The 27,031-nt window shown below is 30.0% G+C and overlaps 3 protein-coding genes across 3 annotated transcripts; 1 reads left to right on the forward strand and 2 right to left on the reverse strand.

Moving 5' to 3' along the window:
* Positions 1-881: 881 nt before the first annotated feature.
* On the reverse strand, positions 882-2,496 carry LOC657714 (uncharacterized protein). Its single transcript, XM_964156.5, has one exon. It carries the CDS (start codon positions 2,379-2,381, stop codon positions 975-977), a length of 1,407 nt encoding a protein of 468 aa, XP_969249.1. The 5' UTR covers positions 2,382-2,496; the 3' UTR covers positions 882-974.
* Positions 2,485-3,052, reverse strand: ND-B14 (NADH dehydrogenase (ubiquinone) B14 subunit). The gene is made up of 3 exons (XM_964226.4): positions 2,878-3,052; positions 2,717-2,832; positions 2,485-2,671 (listed from the first exon to the last, which is right to left on the reverse strand). The coding sequence occupies exons 1-3, from the start codon at positions 2,999-3,001 to the stop codon at positions 2,546-2,548; spliced, it is 366 nt and encodes a 121-aa protein (XP_969319.1). The 5' UTR covers positions 3,002-3,052; the 3' UTR covers positions 2,485-2,545.
* LOC100141752 (zinc finger protein 236) lies at positions 3,051-25,291 on the forward strand. The gene is made up of 14 exons (XM_015978167.2): positions 3,051-3,168; positions 3,222-3,468; positions 3,521-3,618; positions 4,292-4,610; positions 4,659-4,793; positions 8,951-9,103; positions 9,155-9,709; positions 9,760-9,899; positions 13,703-14,249; positions 17,649-17,819; positions 17,866-18,477; positions 18,526-18,951; positions 24,631-25,106; positions 25,156-25,291. The coding sequence occupies exons 2-14, from the start codon at positions 3,304-3,306 to the stop codon at positions 25,205-25,207; spliced, it is 3,849 nt and encodes a 1,282-aa protein (XP_015833653.1). The 5' UTR covers positions 3,051-3,168; positions 3,222-3,303; the 3' UTR covers positions 25,208-25,291.
* Positions 25,292-27,031: the final 1,740 nt, after the last annotated feature.

Consider the following 27,031-nt stretch of genomic DNA (forward strand, 5'->3'; position numbering starts at 1 on the left):
GAGCGAAAAAAATTCTCATGTTGCTTTGTCATGGAATGGAGTCAGAAAGCTAAGAAGTTAGTGGAAATCATTTTAATCAAGCATAAAAATCAAATATTTCGTGTTTAATTTTTTTACTTAAAACGTGTTCTTTTTCATGTTTTAACAATTTTTTTCAACTTTTACTTATTTTTTGGTCAATATTTAAACAGAAAAAGCTAACGATAGATAAGTCAACATTTTCAAGGCTAACAAAATTTTACATTTTTCAAAATTTTTAAGTTTCGATTAAATTAAGGTATGCATCCTCTTCTCAAAAATATTACATTTGACCCATGCTGCTATTACAAAAAAATCAAGTTAGCCTTGTATCTGAAGAACAAATAGAGACAGAAATTTAATAATCATCTGAAACGATATAATTTATATACTCTTTAGCATACACCAAATATGAATAAGTTTTGATGAATAGTTTTAATAATATTTAACTGTATCTATACTTTTTAGCGACCCTGTATAACGCGTATCATAGACGAAAAAAGCAATAATATACAAGTGAAAAATAAAGAAACTTAAACAGTTGACTTGTTTACAGAAAAAGAGGGAAAAATATTAAAAATATTGGAAAACAAAAGTCTCCGTAATCGGTCTAGAGTATTTTCTTTGAATGGTCGATTCTTGTTAATGTGTGTTACAACTTCATCCACCACCGTGTTACGATATCTCCTTTCGATTTTACCAAATAATAAAGATATTATCTTGCAAACACCTTTTGTTCTTTCTTCTTCCAATCAAGTATATGGTCGATTAAAATGTAGGTATATGTTATGTTGTTTTATTTAGTTTGTTGGAAAGCACATCACCTGGTGATATTTTGCACTGATGTGATAAAGAAAACGACAAAAGATTATATGTTTATTTCAGAGACAAAAAAGTTCTTGGGTATACACATAAGAAATATCAAAGTAGGTATTACATAATATTATAAACACAGATTACAAGTGAAACGGTTTATTACGAGTAAATCTTGAAATCAAATCAAACGCCCATTTGGGTTGATCCGCTGGTACCATATGCCCAGCATTCCGCACCAAAACCTCCGTCAAATTCCCGGCTTGTTTCACATACCCAGCTAAATCCTCATCAACGTACCATTTGTACCTTTGCGCTTTTTTATACTCATCAGCAGCGGAGAAATTCAAATTTTGCAAATAGTTAACTGTAAGAGGATACGCCACAATTATATCCAACTGTCCGTTGTAAATCAACACTCTATAATGACTCAGCAATTCTGCAACCCAGGGGGCAACCGACTGCATAACATCCGTCATTAGATTCAGCTCAACCTCCTGACTTTCCCCATGAAACGTTGCATTCCCCACATGAATTGCCGCCCTCACATCATCTCTCTGAATGTACTCTCCCATATAAATCAGTTCATTAGACGGATCAATGGGGTACAAGAAGTTGAAATAATTGTCGAAACCTGTCACGTTCTTGAAGAGGGAAGTGTGGTTGTTCAAATCGCCGTTGAGGAGATTATCAAACAGTTGAAACGCCTTGACCCAGTCTTTACTCTGGATGTATTTAATCCCTTGGTCTTGGTACTGCTTCACAGTACTTCGCACGTTTGAGTCAATCAAACCAATTTGGTACAAATAATCGGCATAATCAAGCTGATGAACTGGGTCAGTTAACCCGTTCCCGATACTAACCCCCTTCAAATTAATCTTCAATTTAGCTGTGGGGTTCTTCGTATGAATAGTATACGCAATCGCTGGGGTGTACTTCCCCCCATAGGACTCCCCCGAAACGAAAAAATCATTTTTTTGCAACGCGGGGAATAACAGGAAGAACTGTTGAAGCGCATTGTACAAATCAAGCCCCACTTGTGTCTCATTTTGGCAGAACCCATTGTTGGTAAAACTGTAACCGGTCCCAGCAGGATTGTCGATATAAATGACCGAATGTGTCTTAACCCAGGAATACTTGCGCAATTTGAGCCCATGTTGCCTCATAACGGCAAAGGGGCCGTTCTCGGCGAATAACCCGATAAGGGAGGTGGCCCCGGGGCCCCCTTGTAGCCACAAAACGACCGGTGCGTTTGCATAGTCGGTTTGTGAGGGGAAAAACCAGAAAAATAAGTTCGAATTGTACGCTTTGTTCACGGTGAAGTACCCGGAGTAACTTTCGATGGTTTTGAAACCGTTGAAGTAAACGCGCGATGCGGTTAAAGCGTCTTTAATCCGCCCCTGTTCGATAAGTGGGGTTAGGATTAGGGGCAACCCCGGGTTTTCACTTGGCTGTTGTTTGATGGGGCCGTAGACGTTGGGGAACGCACCCGATGATAAATTTAACGAAAAAGTTAATAATAACACGGCGGGAAACACCACATAATGCATTTTGACGCGTTTAAAACACAAACTACGATTGACTTTGGAGGTTATGTAACAATTATTGTATGCTTGAATGTTGCCGAGTTAATTAATAATAAATTATCAGAGCTACTCGTATCGCTTTATTAATTTGTTTATGCATACATTATCACTACTTTATTACATTTTATCTAATGGCCTGAAAAAAACTTCGACAAAAAATCCTTTTGTTTGGGTTCAACGGTGTCTTTGAAATAACTCATTAAAGTCCCTTTCTGTTTCCAAAAATTAACCGTTTCCTTCAGCTCCATTTGGCCCTAAATCACACACTGTAGTAAGAAATTAAACATTTTTTTACTAACCTTCACAACCAACATATCAATCAAACGAATATCTTTGATGTGGTCATTCTTCCTGAACTCTTCTCGCAGCTTGGCTTTCAAATTATCAACACTTTTCGGAATATCGTATTGCTTGACTGGAAAAAAGTTAGTAGAAGTGAGGTTATGTCCACTTGACTAACCTATGTATGGGATTTGGCGATACCAAGCTTTGTACAAATTTAGGACTCTTCGTCGAGCTTCGTGCGGGTCGGTTGATAGAATTGGCCTAACTTGTTTTGTTGCAGCCCTAACTGCTTGAGACATTTTCACAGAATTTTGTTGACAGTTGTGTAACAATGTGTCGTCATTTCGCGAATTATTATTGGCACGAATTTGGAAAACTTTAGTGATGTATTAAATAATTATAGTTACGGGTCTGGCCCAGTAATTAAGTGCTTCCAACGTCACGGTATTGACAAATCGTGATTTTAGTGTGTCGTTGTTTTATAATTATCAATTCGGGATTACTAAAATTCTGTTGTAGTGCATAATGTGACAGTTGTTAGTGAGTTAACCTACAAATAACCGAGAGTTATTTTTTGATAATTTCGTAATTATATGTTGAAATGGCTGAAGGAAGTTATATGGATAACATTTCGACTTTTGTCGCCCTACCAGTGGATACTTTGGAAAATAACATCCTCCAAAAACCTGAACAATTTCGCATAATCAAAAATGCAATCATTAAAAAATTATCTGATGGTTCAGTTTGTATTATAGACGCAAATGAGGCAAGTATTAGTATTGTGCATTAAATTCTTGTGTAATTGTTTTTATTTTTAGGTTAATGAAGGATTGCCACAAGAAATCGAAGTAACTTATTTGCCCCCTGTTGACGTTACGCCGGTGGCTAACGCCACTCCAGACAAGCCAACAGTAACGTAAGAAAGTCATAATAACGTTATACATGTCTGTGATTTTAAAATTAAGTTGGCAACATTGACTATCGGTGTTAAGCTGTCATTTGAAGCAATGTTGCCACCAGATGACTGCCTTTTTAAGTATTGCCAAACCAGAAAACAAAATTCCAACTCCCTTTACCAGTTAGAATTTTAAGAGTTTAATAAAAATGGAAGGCAAATTTTCTAAAATATTTTTTACTATATCTCAAAAACTGATAGTCGCGCAGAGGTCGGCGTTTGTTAATAATTATTTAATATCTCTTTGTATTCATGTGATTTTTTATAATTTTTTCAAATTCCTTGTAATAAATATTAATTAACAATCTGAAAATAATAATCAAATAAGTTTACCTCATTCTTAAACAAATAATGTTTTGAGCACAACAATTTTTTTTCATTATTGCTTACGTTTATTTATTTTTTTATTTTTACTTAATTATTTATTTTGGCCGTAGTGACAAATTTTTTAAAAGTATTTTTTATTATATGTCAAAAACTTAAAATTAATATCGCCGTATTTTACCGAATTATTTTTTTAAATAAGGTTGCTAAAAATGTAAAATAGTTATTAATGATAGATCTCTCTTTGAAACTACAAATTACATTACTTATTAATTACTAATATTAATACTATTAATAACTAATATTTTAGTGTAAATAAGGAAACTTCACCTAAACAAACATACAAGTGTTCCAAATGCAAGGAAGTGTTCGAAAAACTTGTCTTATATCGAAAACACATGATGTGGCACCGAAGTATAAAAAAATTCAAATGTGAGAAATGTTCAGTAGGTTATAATGTGGAAACAAATTTAAAAATTCATATGGCAATGCATAGTGAAGGGAAGCCTACTTGTCCAATTTGCAATATTTCGTTTCAAAGATTGGCAAGTTTAAAATCTCATTTAATGTTGCATCAAGTTGAGGAATTGTGCACTTGTGAAGAATGTGGAGCTGAATTTGAAAAAGAAGTGAGATTGATTTCTTTATTAATTACTTTTACTGTTATTTGTTTTTAGGAAGAATTAGAAAAACATTTTCATAGTCATTTGGAAAATACCGCCAAGGAAAATAATAATTTGGTTTGTACTTACTGTAGTGTTCAATTGGATGATCAAAAAAGTTATAAAGAGCACATTTCACATCATGTCAAGGTAAGGAGTCACATCTGATTAGCTAGCAAATAAAACTAAATTAAGGCAATTAATTTAATTATATCAATTTACAAAAACAAGTTAGTTGTTTTTTAGCTCCAATTTTATTTGATGATTTTGTGATCCGGTTTAGCTCATGAAGAAAAATGCGACTTGGAAGTTAACCACTCTCGATTACATGGTTCTAATTACAAAATTACAAAGTAATCTAATTTTTTATCTAATTTAGAATTTTTTACTCGGTTTTAGCTGAATTTTACGAAAAGAATGTAATATTTCTTTAACTCTGAAAAATATGCTTCTACACTTTTTTAACTTATTTTGTATATTTATGAACTAGTAGTGTTTCTGACCGGAAAACTAAGCCGCTCAAACCGAAAAAATAATTCTTGTTTTTTCTTGTCAGTTATCGAAATTTTGCGAAAATATTAAATTAATTTTCCAAAATATCTAAAACACCAGAAAAAAATATTAGTGAAATTTAGTAATTATTTAGTAATGTTTTTAGCACGATTTAGTGAAGTCTTGTGATATATCACAAAAAAATTGAAATTTTGACGTAATTTCCAAAAGTAATTGCATGTTTGTGTGAAAAATGATAATAATAATAGCAATACTAATATTAGGAGTATAATTTTTGACCCAGTTCAATTTGTCTATATTTTTTCACTTTTTTTACAATTTCGCGAACTATGGTAGAGCTCAGCTCCGTTTGCGTGTGCGTCATCTGACATTTCTGTCACTACGTTTACATAGCAGGGGCATAGCGGTGACAAACTATCAAATATTTTTTGAGGTTACGAAGTGTTTAAATTAAAAAAATACAAGAAATACAGATTCACAAAACAAGAACTCATAAACGCAGAATCAAAAACCTAACGAAACGCAAATCACAAAACACAATAAACGAACAGAAAATACTTGCGATTAACACCGATAACACTTTCGACAACCATGCGATGACGTCTATAATTTACTGTCAATGTCAGTTTGACAAATTCGTGACACTTGACGGTGTTGTCGAAGTGCACATGTAAATTAATGTTCAAGGATACCACCCTTAGATAGCCCTTAGCTGTTTAAATTTGCATTGTTTTTGATAATTTTTTATAGCTTTGTGTTGGTAATGAAAAAATGAAATTGATGACGCACACGCAAATCGAGCTGACCGCCACTATAGTTGTATTTCTTTCTACAAAATACGCTAAATCGTTCGAAGACGTAACAAATAATGATTTTTCTGTCTAGTTTAGCGAAATTTTACGCAAAAATTAAATGATTTCGTCAAAACTGCTGATAAAATATTACTTTTTTCGGTCTTATTTGTTGACTTTTTATCCATATTTTTTAAAACGCTACAAAAAATTATGTTATTTTAAACTGTATATTTAATAGTTTTTTGTCAAGGTGTAACTAAACCTAGAGAAAAAACAAAGTGGAGTCAAAAAAGTGCTTAATATTTGAAAACGACTTAAGGTAACTACTTTCGACACAATTCGGTAATTGTTTGGCTTATTTTTGACAATATTTCGCTAAAGTAGTTTTTGTTTGAAAAATTAAATTAATAATTTTTAATTTTTTACACCCAGTTTACTACTTTCTTGTTTCAGTTTTAGTGAAATTTTATGCTTTTTTATGTTTGAAAAATTAATTAATAATTTTGGAAAATTAATAATTTCATATTTTTACACCCAGTTTACTATTTTTTTTGTTCCAATTTTAGGGAAATTTTTTGCAAGGATGATTTTTTTTGTATATTTTTTCCAGTTTATTTTTTAACCAAATTATTATTATTTATTATTTATTTATTATTTTTGCTAACTAAAAAAAAGAAAAAATAATGTTAGTTTTGAAACCTGTTCCAGTTTAACGAAATATTTTGGAAAAATTAATCTGTCATCCCAAATGCTCTAAATGCGGACAATTGGCAAAAAATGACATTAATTTGGACATGTTTTGCTCAAATTTTTTTTTTGTTATTTTGAAAACCAATGGCGTGACTAGATAATAAAAAATAAATTTAAATTTAAATTAATAAATTTATTAAGGATTTAAAAAGATAAAGTGAATTATTCTCGTTTTGTTAAAACAAAATAGCAATTAGATTCATTTTTATGAACGAAATTCTCAAAAATTTTAACGATTTAATGTGCGAAATGAATGGTTTTCTGTAATTCTTGGAGCAATTTTCAGTTAGAACCTCATTTAATTACAACTACATACAGGGTGACCCAGGAGTGCGTAATCGGTCTAGAACTTTTTTGTTACTTGAAATATTGTTATGCCGTTTTCATTATCCGATAGATTGACTTTAAGTCCATAAAGTAAAAATATTTTTATTATACACAGGATGTCGTATACTGAGTGGTAAATCAATGTTATATATTTGTAAATAGCACATCCTATATATTTTTTGTAGAATTAGATTTTACTTACAAAAATAATGTAACTTTATGTAAACTACTATGGGTCTGTCTCTTCGTTTCGGAATTATTCAACTTTTCGTTATAAAAAGTACCAACATTTGAAAAATCGCTGCAAAGTCGCCTATGAATATTTTCCTGTAGATTTGCTACAGAATAATTCAGGATACTTTGTAGTTTTAGGAATTAACCGACTTTTTCTTGAAACACGGAAATAATGTACAGGGTGTGCCAAAACCTAAAAAGTTAAATAAGTCATTTTTTTAAATGAAACATCATGTATTCCTTTACACGTATCGATAGCATTTTTCATAGGCTGTCTAATGATTTGTATATATATATATATATATATATATATATATATATATATATATATATATATATATATATATATATATATATATATATATATATATATATATATGTACAACCTTATATATATATATATATATATATATATACTCGTATGACAAAAAAAGGACAATAATACATTGTCCTTTTATATTATCTATACAAAGTTACATTATTTTTTTGCGTAGATTTAATTACGCAAAAATATATTGGTTGTGCTTTTAAAAAAATATAACTTTGGTTCACCGTCCTGTATACAACACCATGTGTATAGTTAGTGTAATTTAGATAGATCTACGGATAATTAAAAGGATTGGCAATATTTCAAGTAACAAAAAAGTTATAGACCGATTATGCATTCCTGGGTCAATCCAAAATAATTTCCTAAAATAAATATATTTTGGGAAAACAAACACGAAAAATCGCTAAATTAGCTAAATTTGATATTTTTTCCGATACATTTTTTTTGCATTAAGTTTCTCAATCGTCTAAATTAAGTTTGAAACTATTTTCCACTAGTAAAAAAAGTTTTGTAATACTGTAAAACGTTGAAATTAGTGCTAGAACATTTTATTTTCTGTGAATCTAGAATCGCATTACAGTGAAAATAATATTCAGAAAGGACAAAACTACAAAATTTCCCTTGTTTTGCCTTATTTTATTATTATTAAATTCTTTAGCTGATTTTTGACTACTATTCCAAATTTTCTAAATCGCTAAAATTTTCTTCTGTAAATATTCTGTTAAGTATTCGGCGTATTTTTGGAAATTTTGCGAAACTAATTACATTTCTGGCAAAAATAAAACTTTTTTCTCTTTTTTTATTTCATGGTATTTACGTTACTGTTTAAGTATAAGAAATGTTCTTATCTTTGTTATACAGGGTGGACCACAAATAATAAAACTCATCAAAAACAACAGCTTTTCTAAATAACGTTTTGCGTTTTATTTATAATTTATAATTATAACGTCTTATTTATATAAATTTTCACTCTTTTCCTTCATTCTTTTTTGCAAACGAACCAGTCATTGTTTAATAATTAGTTTGTATTCATAGCAACAATTTTCACTATTGTTTAAAATTGTTTAAATTGGCCGTTTCTATCACAACGAAAATAGTTCGGCTTTATTTTTTCCAAATTTTAAGTAAATTTGCGAATTTTTTATTTAAAAATTACGAATAGAAAAGATGTTTTATTTGTTGAGTTCGGTTACATGTTAAAATTAAGACGCGTATTTCTGATACACCCTGTATAATGTGTCGGTTTATAGAAGTTAATCTGCAATTAAATGCGTAATTAACTTCAACCATTCGCGTTGTTAACTTTTAACAACGAATTAAATTTTAATAAACCGGCCCTAAGTCTTGGAAAAAAATTACAGGTGAAGAAGATGGTTTTATCGGGAAAAAAATCCCGCAAAACCCACGGCAACAAAGAATACCCTCACGTGTGTAACATTTGTTCGAAAAGTTTTTCGCGAGTTTCGCTCCTGGAAAGACACTCACGTATCCACAGTGGAGAAAAACCTTTCCTTGTAAGCCTCAGAATTTTTCCAACAAACAATAAAAATAATTAACAATTCTAGTGTCAATACTGTTTTCGTGGTTTCAACCAAAAAGGCACTCTACAAATTCATTACAGTAAACATACGGGGCATAAACCATTCCAGTGCACTTTATGTTCGGCGAAATTCAGCCAAAAAGGCAATCTTCGGGTACATGTTGAAAAAACACACACAGCGCCTTTACCAGGCGTTAAAATGTATAAATGTTCACACTGCACTTGCATTTTTAAAAAAATTGCCTCTTTGAACGTCCATATCACGAAGTTTCATTCAAACGGCGAAGACTCCACGAGTATTTCGAGTGTAATGAATCAGTTGAAAGAACTGGAACAAGTAGCAATGCCTTCTTCACACAGTGAGACTGTACAGGAAAATGAACGTGTTGACGATCCCAATACAAGTTTTGTCAGATTGGCTGAATCGTTCCTTGATGGAACAGTCAGACGATATTTGGTGAAGCAGAAGAAAGTGAACGATGTCAGATGGTACATTTGTAACTACTGTAACAAAGAGTTCAAAAAACCGTCGGATCTTATCAGACATACAAGGGTTCATACGAGGGAAAAACCATTTGTGGTAAAATTTCACAATTGCATTTAATTCAATTTTTTAATTTTTTTGTCTAGTGTAACAAATGTGGTGCCTCGTTTTCCCTAAAAACGAGCCTTTTTTCACACGTTAAAACCCACCTTGGGAATAATAACTACTTTTGTTCGATTTGTATGAAAAAATTTTCGTCGGCTCGTTCGGTTAACTTGCACTTGAGGTTTGTTTGGTTTCTATCAAATAAGCCTTTAAAATCAAAACTCTTAAACTGTTAAAATTAACAGAATTGGGGTGAACACTACGATTTAATAAATCATAGAATAAAATCATGAAATATTCTACTAAGAAGGTTATTTACATTCTCTTTTTTTCCTTCTGAATGGGGTTTGAAACTTAATTTTTGTGCAGAAGTGAACACATATACATAACATTACAAGAAAATTGGAGTTAACTTGTAACGTTCATGTTTCTGTAGTGAAATTATCGTTTAATTTAAAAAAAAAACAGATCTTACATTTCTTAGTTTGCAGCTCATTATTTCTTTTAGTTTATTACAAAGATTTTGAGCTTCAGAAAGTGATAAAAAGTCAAACTATTAATTAATGACATTAAGTTTATTCTTAATTCGTCACTCTTTAGTTTTTCGAAATAAGTGACTTATTTTCTAACTCAAGAATGAATTAAGTCGCTGAACGACTGAAATCACCTAAGTGTTTTTAGACTATGAATAGTAAAGATTCTTCCTGTATTAATAATAATAATAAGACAGGATGATTCAAAAGTGTCGGACAAACTCTCGTATGGTGATATATACAGATGTTCCGCCTAAACCTCACATTAGAAATATTGGTAGTTCTAATAATGAAAGACGTCTAAAAATTTGTATACAATCTCTTAGGTCCTGCGCAATGGAAATATTTTTTAAGATTGTGACACTTTCGGTCACACCGGAAGTCGCTATCAACTTCCTTATTTTAAACGAAAGTTATATTTTTTATTGCTTTTTTGGATTACTATAGGTATTTTAACGTAATTTTGGTAGGCTTTCCCTATACCTAAATTTAGCCGTTTACGAAATATTTAAGGTTTTTAATTTATTTTTTTTTGGATTGGCACCTTCCAGTTAAAAAACCGGTAACTCTGCAGTTTTAAAAAATTGGTAATATTTTTTAGCTCATTTGAAAGAAGAAGTCTAGATTTTTCTTTTGTTGTTTTTAAATTTCTAAAAACGAATAAGAAACCCCAAATGTTGAAAGTTAAATTTTCAGAACTTAAAGCCTATAACCTATAACTAATTTTTTTAAATAAAATGCCACAAGTTTTATTTTCAATAAATGGTAGAGAATTAAATTCTGCATCGATCTGTATTAGCATTCATTATACTTATGTTTGAGTGTTTTCAAGTTACAATAACTTTTTGTTGGGATTGAAAAATTCATTAACTGGCCATTTCTCAGGCCATTTCTCATAGGTTGTTATGGAAACAAGAAAAAAAAAGTGAGAAATTAAAGTTTCTTTAAACCAACATTCAATGAATTTATCTTGTTTTCACAGGACGGCTAACACAATTTTGAACAGAGTTTGTCGTTTGTTTAATCAGAAATGTTTTTATGTCAAACTATGCAAAAATAGCTGTGGATAGTAAGAAAATTTCTACAATGTAAAAAAACAACATAACTTGAAAATTATCACAGATAAGTATAGGGAATGCTAATACAGATCGATGCAGAAAAAAATTCTTCATCTAGTAAAAAACAATTGGGACATGCCATTTGAAAAAACTAACCATGGGTACTTGAAGTTGTTCAAATTTAATCTGAAAATTGTTGGGTTTATTAATTTCTTTTCCAATTTTAAACACACTGGAGAACAGATATAGGCCTTTTCTTTTAATTCTTCAAACATGATTTCGAAATCTTTAAAACTAAGAGAGTACTGATTTTTTAAGTAACAGTTGCAAATCCCAAAATTTTCAAAAAATCTTAAATATCTCCAAAACGGTTACACTTAGGTATAAGAAAAGCTGATAAAAACTGTTTTATAATAACTCAACTTATCCAAAAACGCAGTGAAAAACATAGCTTTCCATTTAAAATAAGAAAGTTGTTAGCGACTTCCGGTATAACCGGAAGTGTCACCATCTTGAAAATATTTTCATTGAGCAGGCCCTTGTTCTATACAAATTTTTAAATGACTATCATTATTAGAACTACCAATACTTCTAATGTGGGGTTCAGACAGAACAGCCTGTATAATAAGGAAGTGTAGAAAAATTTTGAAAAAATTCACATACATAGAGAAAGACAGTAAATATTTAATAGTACACAGTGGATTACTTGCGAAAGTCTGTTTTTGAAACATAGTGAAAGATATTTTTGGCAGACTAACCCTGTATACAATAGTATTTCGCAATGATGTCGGTAAAAATATAAAATACCGGTTAGTAGTTTTGAGCTGTCTATTGTAAATGTAAATGTAATTGTAAATGGTTTATATCTAACTTTACTAAACATCGACAAATTTAAGAAAAAAATGTATTAGAGTACTTTGTGGTAATATTTTATGATACAAAAAAGAAACAGCAAATACAGTAGTTTAAAAAAACTAGGACACATCGAAAATCATTGTAACGGAAGAATTGTTCTAAGATCTAAAAAAAATTGGAAACCTGTTTTTGTAAAATAAAAAAACGACAATGAAAAATTAATTCATAAAAAATTTATTAGTTGGACAATAAAAACAGACTATCAAACACAAATCTCAATTATTACTTATGTTATTTGTTTTATTTTTTTGTGTTTTCTACTTTATTTCAATATGTATTTCATAAATGATCCAGCTTGGTTTTATCGATTGTCAGTGGTTCCACTATATTATCAACTTTGTTTTTTAATACACAAATAAGAACAACTAAAAATTAAATTTTATGTTGCGTTTTCAATTTATATTTTAATTGAAATATAAAATTATATCACCTTATATATAAATAAAATAAAATAAAATAAATAACAGCATTATCAGGCAGTGATAAACATGGTTTTCAACTAATCAGTCCACAATCATTTATATAACATATTTTTGGTTTCTCGAGCCGGATAATGGACTACAACCATCAATATAATTAATCGAAAATACAGTCCACAATCATATAACACTTAGCGACACTAAAGTAATTAAAATATTTACGTAAATAAACACTAGTAACTTACCAATCTTATTACAGAATTGATGTGCGAGTAAAATAAGATTACATAATACATAGGATTACTCTGATTTTTTTTTCGTCCAGTTTAATTCATGAAAAATGGAGGATTTTTTAATATCAATATTCTCTAAATTACATGATTTTAACCAATTTAAATAAATATTTTTCGACGTAACAATAATTGATTTTTTGATTATTTACCATTTTCTGGACCTCGAAGTGTTCCTAATAAAAAAATGAGCCGCAAACTAAGAGAAGTTGAACGGCGCTTAGTAATGATAAATGTGATACAGATACAGTAATGATACTTGTCCCAAAGACTTATTTGAAGTATTAGCTTCACATCGTCTCGATTAAATATGAGTTTGTTTTTCAAAATAAAAAACTTCTCGCTTCTCGAAAATTTCAAAACACAAATATGAAACCTTAGAAGAAAACTGCAATTTTCTTAGATTTTTTTTCTTAAAACTGAAGCTTGTGTAGAATCTACATTCATTGGCGAATCTTCTGCAAAAAATGACGTTTTTAATTTTATCTAGAAGGAAGGTACATACGAGGATGTAAACACAAAAACTTAGTTTTCACTAAAACATTTTTTAATTTTAAAAAACCACCTTTGTATTTCAATTCAGTAATTAATTTCATGATTTTATTCAATGATTTTTGATTAATATCAAAAGAAAACCTTCTCGGTGTTAATAAATCTTTGATTCAACTGTTTCAAATACTTCACAATAATTAAATATACGCTTCAAAGTTTTGATTTGAAGGCTTATTTGAGTGGATTATTTTTCCAAATGTTGAGAATGTATTTTTAGGAGACACTCGGAGAAGCCACAATACAAATGTTTATCTTGCAACAAAAGTTTCAGTTCGATTCAAAAAGCCAAACTCCACTATAAAGAAGCTCACAGTGGACGATCTGAAAAAGACTCGGAAATAATTCTGAAGCAACCTTTAGTTAACACACCTGATGGTTTATTACCAGTGCCACCACCAAAATCCGTACATTCAACAAATTCAAAACAAATCCAATGTCCGATTTGTTGTGTACGATTTAGTAAAGTACCGAATTTAAAACGTCATATGCTGCTACATAACGGCGGAAAAAAGCACAAGTGTGGTCAATGTATGAAGTCGTATTATACAGCTCATGCTTTGAAGGAACATGTGTTGTGTCATTCTGGTGTTAAAAATTTCGGATGTAAAGTGTGTGGGAAAAAATATACAACGGCTTCGTTATTGAAGAGACACACTCTCAGTCACAGTACGAACAAGCCTTATGTTTGTCCATACTGTAGCAAGAATTTTAAAAGTGTTATGTTGTGTCGCAAACATATGAACGTACACAAGAAGGATCTACAGGTGAGTCAGATTTTTTGTGTGAATGCGAACGAGCGAAGCGAGAGTGCCTCAAATTTAAAATATACACTTCTTATAGTTGGCAACATTGAGTAGGCAATTTCTGGTTGTTGATATTTAAAGTACAAGTTTTGAATACGAATAGAAATGTAACAATAATACAATAATATTTCGTCAAATATCTGAAAAGTGACATTGTCTGCTTACACTATTGCCAACTCAAACAGTCATTCTTGATCACCCAAAAGCAAAGAATTGGAATTTAAAAACCTATGCGTTTAGTTAAATTTTTGCTTAAATTGGATTATAATGCGGAAATTAAATTGGCAACATAGAAGTACCAATTTAATTCCAAATGAATTTTTGTGTTAACAACAAAAGAAATATTTACTGTATCTCATTTGTTACTAAATGGTTTTGTCAATTATAAAGACAAAAAAAATTTCTAACAATTATGCATCTTGTTACCAACTCATATAGTACCTACTTTACAATACCCAATAATTTGAACTAGGTTTTGCTTTATTAACGTCTAAAATGCATTTAAAAAATCTACATCTTTTTGCTCTCAGTTTTAACAAAAGCGGATAAAAATATGCAAAGTACTAGCTTGAAGTAATTCAGGCTAATTTATTTTGAAATTAAATTGGCAACATAGAATTGCCAACTTAATTCCAATATTCTTGAACTTCAGTTATTTGTTAAAAGTTACTTAAATCATCTCATTTCTCAGTTTATTTCTGGTTAGTAGACAGTTTTGCCAATTGTAACGCCCAAAAATTACATATCTTGTTACCAACTCAAATAGCACTTTCACGATACACATAACACAATTATTTGAACTAATGGTGTTTATTAAACTTTATTGCCGAAAAACAGGTACATTCTGTATATTTTGTTATATTGATTAAGTGCTGCTTTTAAAGACTAGTCAACTCATTTTTATTGCCAGTTCAAAAAAAAATGGATATGTTTAAATGCTTGTGTTGAAAACGCTGATTTTTATTTTAAAGTGGTGCAGCTGGTACTTTTTAAAGTAACTTCTTACTAACTTGATTCTTGTTATCAAAAATTATTTTAAAAATAATTCCGGCTTTAGTTCCGAAATTGAGTTGGCAACATAGGAGTGGCAACTTAAAACCAAAATATCACAATTTTGAAATCTTGATGAAAAACTTTATCGGCTTTAATTCCGAAATTAAGTTGGCAACATAGGTGGCAACTTAAAACCAAAATTTTACAATTTTAAAATCTTTATGAAAAATTTTACTGGCTTTAATTCCGAAATTGAGTTGGCAACATCGGAGTGACTACTTAAAACCAAAATTTCACAATTTTGAAATCTTGATGAAAAACTATACCGCCTTTAATTCCGAAATTGAGTTGGCAACATAGGAGTGACAACTTAAAACCAAAATTTCACAATTTTGAAATCTTGATGAAAAACTTTATCGGCTTTAATTCCGAAATTGAGTCGGCAACATAGGAGTGGCAACTTAAAACCAAAATTTTACAATTTTGAAATCTTTATGAAAAACTTTACTGGCTTTAATTCCGAAATTGAGTTGGCAATATAGGAGTGGCAATTTAAAACCAAAATTTCACAATTTTGAAATCTTGATGAAACACTTTATTTATCAGTTCACTTCCGGCTAGTAGACAGTTTAGCCAATTGTTTAGGTCAAAAGTTTCAAAAATGTTGTTGCCAAATCAAATAGCACTTTACAACACCCTTGTATTTGGAGTAACGTTGTTTTAATTCAATAAAGATGTAATTTAATTTGAAGCATTATATATTAAATTTTATAAACGGGTACATATAGCCCATTTCAGTTTATAGCAGAATTTTGCAACAGCGCTTTTGACTTTTTTGGAGTGAAATGTAGCACAAATTGAGAGTTTCTGGTGGATCTTCTTAGCTGAAAACGTGTCGCTGGGATTTAGTTTAACACAAAATTCTTTCTTTTACAGAAACTCTCAATTTGTGCTTTATTTTCCATTCCAAAACAATAAAATGCGCTGGTGCAATTCTGTGAACTGTGAACTGAAATGGGATATACTATACTATTAGAGTTGGCAACACTGAATTTTGTTTTAATGTGCTAAAAAAGGTGTTATTTCTGGAGTAACTTTAAATTTCTTATGGAAATAAAATTATATTCTGCAACACTATGACGTCAAATATATGATGTACAGTAACACTATCCTGTTGCCAACTCAAGTAGTCATTTGTGATCACCCGAATGCTCTAAAAGTATCAGGCGTTTAATTAATTTTTTAATTGAAGAGGGTCATAATTCCGAAATTAAATTGGCAACATGGCAGTGGCAACTTAAAAAAAATTCAAATTTTGAATTCTTGATGAGAAACTGTTTGAAAGAAAAAATTAATTCATCCTATTCATTACTTCACTTTCGGTTACTAGTCTGTTTTACTAATGTTAAGTCAAAAAGTTTTCAAAATTGTGTTGCCAACTCAAATAGTGCTTCTATAGCATCCAATGATTTAGAGTAATGGTATCCTAATTTAATTAAATGCATTTTTATACCGGGTGACCACGACTGACTGTTAAAGTTGGCAACACTGAATTATGTTTTAATTTGGTAAACCCGGAGTTATTTTTAGAGTAACCCCCTTTTAACGGTTTCTCATTAATAAAATTTTATATTGAAATAAAATTATAATATTCAACAATATTACGTCAAAGTGACACTATGCGCCTACGTTGCCAACTCAAACACTCATTCTTTATCAGTTTATCAAATTATCACCTAAGCAAAGAGAGGAATTCAGGTGTTTAATTAAGTTTTTCATTAAAGTGGTTCATTATTTCAAAATTAAATTGGCAACACAAAAGTTCGCTTGATCAACAGCAATAAAAAATTCCTTACTTCATCTCATTTATCAGTTTACTTTCGATTACTAAACAGTTTTGCGAATTGCAAAAAAAGTTTACAAAAATACAAGTTTTGTTGCCAACTCAAATCGTGCTGAGTGATTTAATAAAAATGCAATTTCAATTGAAGTACTACTTAATAAATTTTATTTCGAAAAGCTAGTTATTACAATTTATTTAACAAAACACTTTTAAATGACCAAATTAAACCTTTAATTTTTTTCTGTAGCAGATGTTAATCGATTTCTTTATATTTCTTGTGAGTTGATAAATAGCATTTTAAACACGTTTTAAATTTATTGTCTTCAAGTAAATTTACAAATTTCATAACTTTTTTCTCTTAAACCTGAAGTTCTGCTATAAAAAAATGTATTATACACGACGATAAAGATTATCTACTCTTGAAAAAATTTACTCGTGACTTCGTCACAAATATATGAATGTGATATATGAATGTGTTTTGATAGGTCGAGTGATTTTTTAGTTTTAAATTTATAAATTTTTAGATCACTGTTCAAAACATATCTAATGAAACCAAAAATTTGGATATTGATAAACCAAAGCTACTTCTTATACCTGATTCGATATCCAACTCTGGTTTATTAACAAATAACCAAGATCCTCTAGAAACCACTAATCTCCAGTTAATTACTCAACCAAATGTGAACGAAATTGTGGTAAGTTTTTACACATTTTTAGGTTTTTTTCTACTGAAATTTTTAGAATCCAACTGACCAACAATTTTATGAAATAACACCAAACTCTATCCAAATAATTACAAACAGTGACAAGGATCTTGTCCAAGATCCCAACCAAATACAGACTATTTTCATCAATTGCGACAATTTACCATTGGGCGATAACTTGTATTCAACGAACACAAATTCAGTTTTGTTTGATCCAATGAATGAAAACACTTTCAATATTAATGCCTTGAATGGAGATTTTTCAACACAAAACACCGAAACATTTAATGATGGACAAACCAATAGCACTTCAACCGATAAAGTTTCGAATGATAATCTCCTAACTACCAACATACCATTGTATCCACAATCTGAACTCAATCTACTGTTCAATCTAGACACTGAATTCGTTTCAAACAATTGCGATTTACCTGATATTAATATAAACGAAGTGCCTGACTTAAACGTCGAACCTGCGAAAGAAAACGACGAAGCGAAAAATCGAATGACTTGCGATAAATGTAGCAAAGTGTTCACTAACAAGAAAACTTTTTTGAAACATGTTAACAGCCACAAAGACCGGCAAAAAGTCGCCGGTTTCCACCAGTGCAGTTTCTGTGAGAAAAGCTTCAAGAAACACTCTGATTTGGTTAGTGTTTTTTTGCTTAGTTACAGTTCCCTGTAATTTTACTTTTAGATACGCCACATTCGCACACACACGGGGGAAAAACCGTTTGCTTGTGACAAGTGCGAGAAAAAGTTTTCACTAAAATCAACTCTATTGTCGCATCAGCGCACTCATAATCCGATCAGTCACAAACAGTTTAATTGTGTCGTTTGTAACTCATTTTTCACGTCAAAGTCTAGCCTCAAGGTGCACATGAGTGTGCATACAGGTGATAAAAGCTATAAGTGTAGTTTTTGTTCGGCTAAATTCCGAACGGCGGCTCATCGAAAATCGCACGAGAATAATTATCACGTGAATCCGTCAAAGAAGAAAACGAAAAACAAAGTTACGAATTTGCTCGAATCCGTTGCAATGGATGTGTTGGGACAAACGGAGCAAACTGAGCAAAGTGAACAAGTTGGGGGTTTGGAAAATGTTCTTGTGGTGCAGGAGCCGGTAAGACTTCAAGGCCAAGATTTTCGAACGCCGATTACAACGGAGTTTCTGTCAGTTTCACTGTAATCGGCGTTTGAAAGTTGAACATTAATTTTGAGATACGCGTATCGTTTTTTCGCGCTGGTGACACTAATATCCATGGTGAGTCTGCTGAAAGTATTATTTTGTATAAATTTCTCAAATATGCTCAAAAAAATAGAAATCATGTCTTTTGATATTAGGTTTATTTGAGTAAAATTTCATAAGATATTGGTCGAAATATAGTCGATTTTAATTTTTCCAATTTACCAAAAATAAATAAAAAATATGAATTAATTTAAAAAGACTTGTAGTTTTTTTAACTTGTTAATTATCTATTTCTGAGCAAAATTTTCTAGTAACCAAGTGAATATTATGCAAATAATACAAATAAAACAACTTGATCAAAATTTTTACTTACTCCTATACTAAATAAAAAATCATCAAGATCACAATAATTGAAAATTTATTTGAAAAGTAGATTTATTTGAAGTTAAATTGTCTGAGGTTGCAGAATCTATTTTATTTATTTTTATTTTCAATGTCTACCAAAAAGAAATAAAGTATGTATAAAAAGTAGAAATTGATTTAAAAGGACTTGTAGCGCCCTTTACAAGTTAATAATCTATTTCTATTAAAATTTTGTGGCAGTCGAATTAAAATTGGTCAAATGGTCTGTTTAAAACAACTTAGTAACAAATTTTACTACCTACCTACCAAATAAAGAAATGATCAAGATCACAACCGAAAATTTTTTTGAAAAGTATACTTATTTGAGGTTAAATTGTCTGAGGATGCAGTATCTGTTTTCATTTTTGTTTTGTACTTTGTAGTTTTGGAGGTAATGAACGAAATATGGTTGATTTTTATTTTCACTGTCTACCAAAAAAAACTATGTATAAACAGTAGAAATTGATTTCAAACGACTTGCAGCGCCCTTCATTAGTTAATTGTCTATTTCTATGCAAGATTTTGTGGTATTTGAATTAAAATTGGTTAAATGGCCTGTTTAAAACAACTTGGTGGAATTTTTTACTACCTACTTAGCAAAGAAAATAATGATCAAGATCACAATAAACGAAAATTTATTTGAAAAATATACTTACTTGAGGTTAAATTGTCTGAGGATGCAGAATCTGTTTTCATTTTTCTTTTGTAATTTGTAGTTTTGGAGGTAATGAACGAAATATGGTCGATTTTTATTTTCACTGTCTACCAAAAAAAAAAAATGTATAAAAAGTAGAAATTGATTTCAAACGACTTGCAGCGCCGTTCACTAGTTAATTATCTATTTCTATGCAAGATTTTGTGGTAATCGAATTAAAATTGGTCAAATAGCCTACTTAAAACAACTTGGTGGAAATTTTTACTACCCACCTACCAAAGAAAAAAATTATCAAGATCACAATAAACGAAAATTTATTTGATAAATATACTTATTTGAGGTAAAATTGCCTGAGGATGCAGAATCTGTTTTCATTTTTGTTTTGTAATTTGTAGTTTTGGAAGTAACGAACGGAATATGGTCGATTTTTATTTTCACTGTCTACCAAAAAAAATATATATGTATAAAAGTAGAAATTGATTTCAAACGACTTGCAGCGCCCTTCATTAGTTAATTATTTATTTCTATGCAAGATTTTGTGGTAATCGAATTAAAATTGGTCAAATGGCCTGTTTAAAACAACTTGGTGGAAATTTTTACTACCTACCTACCAAGGAAAAAAATGATCAAAAGCACAATAAACGAAAATTTATTTGAAAAATATACTTATTTGAGGTTAAATTGTCTGAGGATGCAGAATCTGGTTTTATTTTTGTTCTGTGATTTGTAGTTTTGGAGGTAATGGTCACTTTTTATTTTTACAGACTACCAAAAGAAATAAAATATGTGTAAAAAAATAGAAATTGATCTAAAACGACTTGTAGCGCTCTTCACTAGTTAACAATCTATTTCTATGCAAAATTTTGTGGCAGTCGAATCAAAATTGGTCAAATGGTCTGTTTAAAACAACTTAGTGAAAATTTTTGCTACCTACCTACCAAATAAAAAAATGATCAAGATCACAATAAACGAAAATTTATTTGAAAAGTATACTTATTTGAAGTTAAATTGCCTGAAGATGCAGAATCTGTTTTCTTTTTTGTTTTGTAATTTGTAGTTTTGGAGGTAACGAACGAAATATGGTCGATTTTTATTTTCACTGTCTACCAAAAAAAAAATGTATAAAAAGTAGAAATTGATTCCAAACGACTTGCAGCGCCCTTCATTAGTTAATTGTCTGTTTCTATGCAAGATTTTATGGCAATAGAATCAAAATTGTGCAAATAATCCGTTTAAAACAACTTGGTCATAATTTTTACTTACCTATCTACCAATAAAAAAATCATCGAGAATAATCGAAAAATTATTTTAAAGGTATGCCTATTTAACGTAAAATTGTGTGAGGATTTGAAATCTACCTTCATTTTTGTTTCAGTATTTGTAGTTTTGCAGATATTGGATGAAATATGGTTGTTTTTAATTTTTTCCAATCAACTAGAAATCAATAAAAAATTTAAAAAAATACATAAATTAATCTTTTTAGTCATTTTGACTTGTAGCCTTTTTTGCTGATTGATTCTCTATTTCTTAGCAAAATTTTGTTGCAATCGAATCAAAATTATGCAAATAATCTGTCTAAAACAAAATTTCTGCTTATCTTCTTATCTTCATTTTTGTTCCACGATGCGTAGTTTTGTAGATATTGGTTAAAATATGGTCGATTTTAATGTTTTCAATCTACCAAAAATAAAAAATAAAAAAATCAAAATTGATCTAAAACGATTCGTAGTGGCCTTTTCTAGTTAATTATCTACTTCTGTACAAATTGTGTAGCAACTGAGTCAAAATTGTACAAATAATCTGGTTATACGACTTGCTCAAAATTTTTATTCACCTACCTGCCATAAAAAAATCATTAAGACCACAATAATCGAAAAATTATTTCAAAGGAATGCCTCTTTAACGTAAAATTGTCCAGGGATATCGAATTAACCTTCATTTTTGTTCCACTATTTGGAGTTTTGCAGATATCGGATGAAATATGGTTGTTTTTAATTTTTTCCAATCAACCAGAAATCAATAAAAATTAAAAAAAATACACAAATTAATGTTTTTTAATCATTTTGACTTGCAGCCTTTTTTGCTGATTAATTCTCTATTTCTCAGCAAAATTTTGTGGCAATCGAATTAAAATTATGCAAATAATCTGTTTAAAACAAAATTTCTGCTTATCTTCTACCTTTTAATAACAAAATCATGAAAATCACAATTACCGAAAGTTTATGTCAAAAATATGTCTTTTTGACCTAAAATTGTCTGGGAATTTTGAATTTGTCTTCATTTTTGTTCCACGATTCGTAGTTTTGTAGATATTGGTTTAAATATGGTCGATTTTAATGTTTTCAATCTACCAAAAATAAAAAATTAAAAAATAGAAATTGATCTAAAACGATTTGGAGCGCTCTTCATTAGTTAATCATTTATTTCTGTGCAAAATTTTGCAGCAATTGAATCAAAATTGTGCAAATAATCCGTTTAAAAAAACTTGGTCAAAATTTTTATTTACCCATCTACCAATAAAAATATCATCAAGACCACAATAATCGAAAAATTATTTTAAAGGTATGCCTATTTAACGTAAAATTGTCTAGATATTTCAAATCTACCTTCATTTGCGTTCCACGATTTGTAGTTTTGCAGATATGGTATGAAATATGGTTGTTTTTAATTCTTTCAGTTTACAAAGAAATAAAAATAAAAAAATAGAAATTGATTTAAGACGACCTGTAGCGCCCTTTACTAGTTAATCATCTATTTCTGTGCAAAATTTTGTAGAAATTGAGTCAAAATTATGCAAATAATTGAACTTGGTCAAAATTTTTACTTACACATCTACCAATAAGAAAATCATCAAGACCACAATAACCGAAAGTTTATGTCTAGAGCTTATTTGATGTAAAATTGTCTGAGGATTTCAATTCTACTTTCATTTTTGTTCCACTATTTGTAGCTTTGCAGATATCGGATGAAATATGGTTGTTTTTAATTTTTTCCAATCAACCAGAAATCAATAAAAATTTAAAAAAATACATAAATTAATCTTTTTAGTCATTTTGACTTGTAGCCTTTTTTGCTGATTAATTCTCTATTTCTCAGCAAAATTTTGTGGCAATCGAATCAAAATTATGCAAATAATCTGTTTAAAACAATTTGGTCAAAATTTCTGCTTATCTTATACCTTTTAATAAAAAAATCATGAAAATCACAATTACCGAAAGTTTATGTCAAAAATATGTCTTTTTGACGTAAAAGTGTCTGGGAATTTTAAATTTGTCTTCATTTTTATTTCACGATTCGTAGTTTTGTATACAGAGTGCTCAAAAACTGACGCACCAACTCAGTGGTACGTTGTTGAGACGCATGTGTAGATCACGGGAAAAATTTTGAAAAAATTTCTAAAACCACAATTAAAAAACTCTGGAGCTACAAACTTATTTTCCTAACAAAACGATGAATAATTATTTTTTAATTTACTATCAGACTTAAGCAGTTTTTTTTAATTTGAAGAAATTAAAATTCATAAAAAAATCACAGTTTGTAGATGAGCCAACACTGGGAACTATTTCCTAGGAAACCGTTTCAAAAATATTTTATTTTTATTGTTTATCAAATTCTACTGCAATCACGACTGTTAGTCAACGTTGCCACATATCATTTATTTAGAATTTGTCATTTATGAATAACTTTTATATAAAGAATTTTTTTACTATTTTTACCTTTATGTGTAAGCAATTCTCTACCACACTTCATTGAGTTGGTGCACCGGTTTTTGAGTACCCGGTATATTGGTTGAAATATGGTCGATTTTAATTTTTTCAATCTACTAAAAATAAAAAAGAAATTGATCTAAAATGACTTGTAGTCGTTACTAGTTAATCATCTACTTCTGTACAAAATTTTGTAGCAATTGAGTCAAAATTGTACAAATAATCTGGTTATACGACTTGCTCAAAATTTTTATTCACCTACCTACCTATACAAAAATTATCACCATCACAGTAACCGCAAATTTATTTCAAAAGTATGCCTATTTAACGTAGAATTGTCTAAGGATTTCAAATCTATATTAATTATTCTTCCATGGTTCGTAGTTTTTGAAATATTGGACGAAATATACCAAAATAACAATACCAAAAATAAAAACAAAAAAATTATTTACAACGACTTGCAGCTCTTTTTACTGGTTAATTATCTATTTCTAAGGAACATTTTATAGCAATCGAGTCAAAATTATAAAAATTCGTTTAAATCAACTTGGTCTAAATTTTTACATAAAAATTTAATTTTTTTGAGGCGAGTAACTTAATGTATTTGTTACCAAATACAACATTTAAATATCGCTTTTCTTGAACATAAGAAATAATATTTTTTGTAGCGATTTAAATAATCATATGCATAGAGAAAAAAATTCTATGTAATTAGTAGTTTTCGAAATATATGTACTTTAGCAGCCTTACCTTGTATAATTCTGGTGGTTTCGTTAATTTCTTTGGAAATTCAATATATAAATTACTGTTTTCTGGTGGAATACGGTAAAACAACGATGTTGGTTTTAGTTAAATCTTCTGGATGATTCCGGTCAGAACGCATTAACCGAATCGACACAACTCGAACCGTTACTTTTGCAACAGTTGCAATCGAATTTTTTGTTGCAATATAATTTAGTTTCGTCGTCTTTGATTCAACTAGACGATGGGACACTTGTTAATTTTAAAACGGTTAACACCGATCAAGACTTATTGCAAGAAACGGTTAAACCGCCAAGTGAACCAACAACACCAGCCGAAAAACTGAGGAATTTGGAATGTGACATTTGTCACAAGAAATACGCGTCTAAAGATGTTTTAAGGAAACATAAAAAAATCCACGGTGTGGATAAGAAGTTTAGGTGTACGAAGTGTGAAAAGGGATTTGATACGGAGGAGGATTTGGAGAAGCATAAAAGGATACATGAGGGGTATAGGCCATATTCGTGTTTCTATTGCGCTAATAGTTTTTCAAAAGAGCATAGTTTGGCAACACATTTGAAAAGGTGGGTGTTTTTATTTCTATGATCCGGTGATTTAATTTCTCGATTTTAGGATTCACAATGTTTCGCTCAAGGATAATCTTTTATTGTGTGATCTTAAATAAAATGAATTATGAAGAGTTTAGGTCATTGGAAGTGTACATAAAATTTTATTTAGTATTAATAATTTATAAATACATATATGTTTTGTAAAGTACAGTTTTTCCTTTCAAACCTGTCCTTTATAAATAGTTATTTTTACATTAAGTGCACAAAGCAAGGTCTTTTCGGTTTTTTGAGCTTGAGAATGTTAGTTTTTTTATCGAGTTAGGTCGAAATAAAAAATGTATACAGGCTAATTCTTTTAGGGCCTACATTAGAAATTTTTTAACTTCTATTCTGCCGTGCTAAGCAAGAACGTCGTAACTGACTTTTTTGTCAAATTTGAGATAACACAAAATCTGAGATCAATAGTGCAATAACTTTGATTCTAAGTAACTTTAATAGATATTATCCAGAAATTAATAAGACGAAATACGTAAATAAAATTGACGTATGTGGGGTTTGTGCAATATTACTTAGCAAGAAAGTCGTAACTATAAAATGTATATGAAACCCACTCATTAATGAATCAAAAATTGTATATTTTCTAAAATTAATCAAAAACATTAAGTACCACCAAGTTTGGTTGATTACCAAGTCGATTTACAATTAAGAAAACAAAAAAAAAGTGTGTGACTTTGACGATTTTGTCAATTCGGTTGGAAGGACGGGTACAAGAACTAAAATTAAACAAATGAAAATTGAAAACTTTTTCAAATGGCAAGACTACAGTTCACAGTACAAATTGACCAAAATTATTAATCGACCTTACCTAAGCGACATAGTTAACGTTACGTTTGAACGAGGAAAAAAAAACATGAAATGTAGATGCAGTTTTGAGTGACTTTATAGAGTTAAATTTCCTAACATAAATAACATCATATTCAAAAAACCCACTCAAAAACACACAACAAATGGCATAGATACAGAAAGAAAACAGGAACTCTTAAAAAAATTTAAAAATAGTCTACCAGAAAACCGATTGATTTTTTGGCAAAATTTGCTTTTCTTTCAAAAGTATCGTACGCTAGGTGTAATTTCTTGGGTACATTTTTTTATAAATTTCCTGTTGTTACGTATTATTTCATTTGTTTAAAGCCGTTAATAAATATTTTTGTAGTTACGACTTTTTTACTTAGTTACTTTTACTTAATTAAAAAAAAATTAAAAAATTAAACGTCGTATGTGGAATAACAGCGATTTGGCAAAATAATGGATACAATTGCATACATATTTCCTTTTTACAAATAAATTGTTAGGTTGACTTCAATATTCTATGTTACTAGCATTTAAAATAACAGTCCACTCTGAAAATGTAGAAAACAAGACATAACTCAAGATTCATATAAAATCAGTTACGACGTTCTTGCTTAGCACGGCAGTATTATAGCCTAGAGCTTTAAGATTTTGTATACAATCTAAATCGATGATTCTGAGTTCAACTAAATTATTTTCAAAACGCGTGAATTTCCGGAACTACGAGCAATTGGTGCCAACTTTCAAATTTTAAATAGTAAGCACACAACTCTCATTCTCAAGCTGAGTAAAAGTTACCCAAGTCGTTAGTATTAAACACTTCAGGTGCAATACTATCCCTTTACTTTTGGAACCAATTAAAACTGTAGGATGGCATCATGCAAAATACTTTTTATGATAATTGATAATTTTTTCTAACCACATTTTTTTTTAAATTCGTGGTTAGTGAAGGTCTGGGGTAGTCAAATCAGGCGAATATGAAGAATGTTCTAATAATTCATGTTTTAAATTTCTTAATTTTCTCATTGCCAAAGCGCCTTTGTGGGCAGGTGCATTCGACTCAAACTACACCCTTTTCTCAGATATCCTTA

This window comes from Tribolium castaneum, chromosome 2 (genome assembly GCF_031307605.1).
Source record: "Tribolium castaneum strain GA2 chromosome 2, icTriCast1.1, whole genome shotgun sequence".
NCBI classification, from domain to species: Eukaryota; Metazoa; Arthropoda; class Insecta; order Coleoptera; family Tenebrionidae; genus Tribolium; species Tribolium castaneum.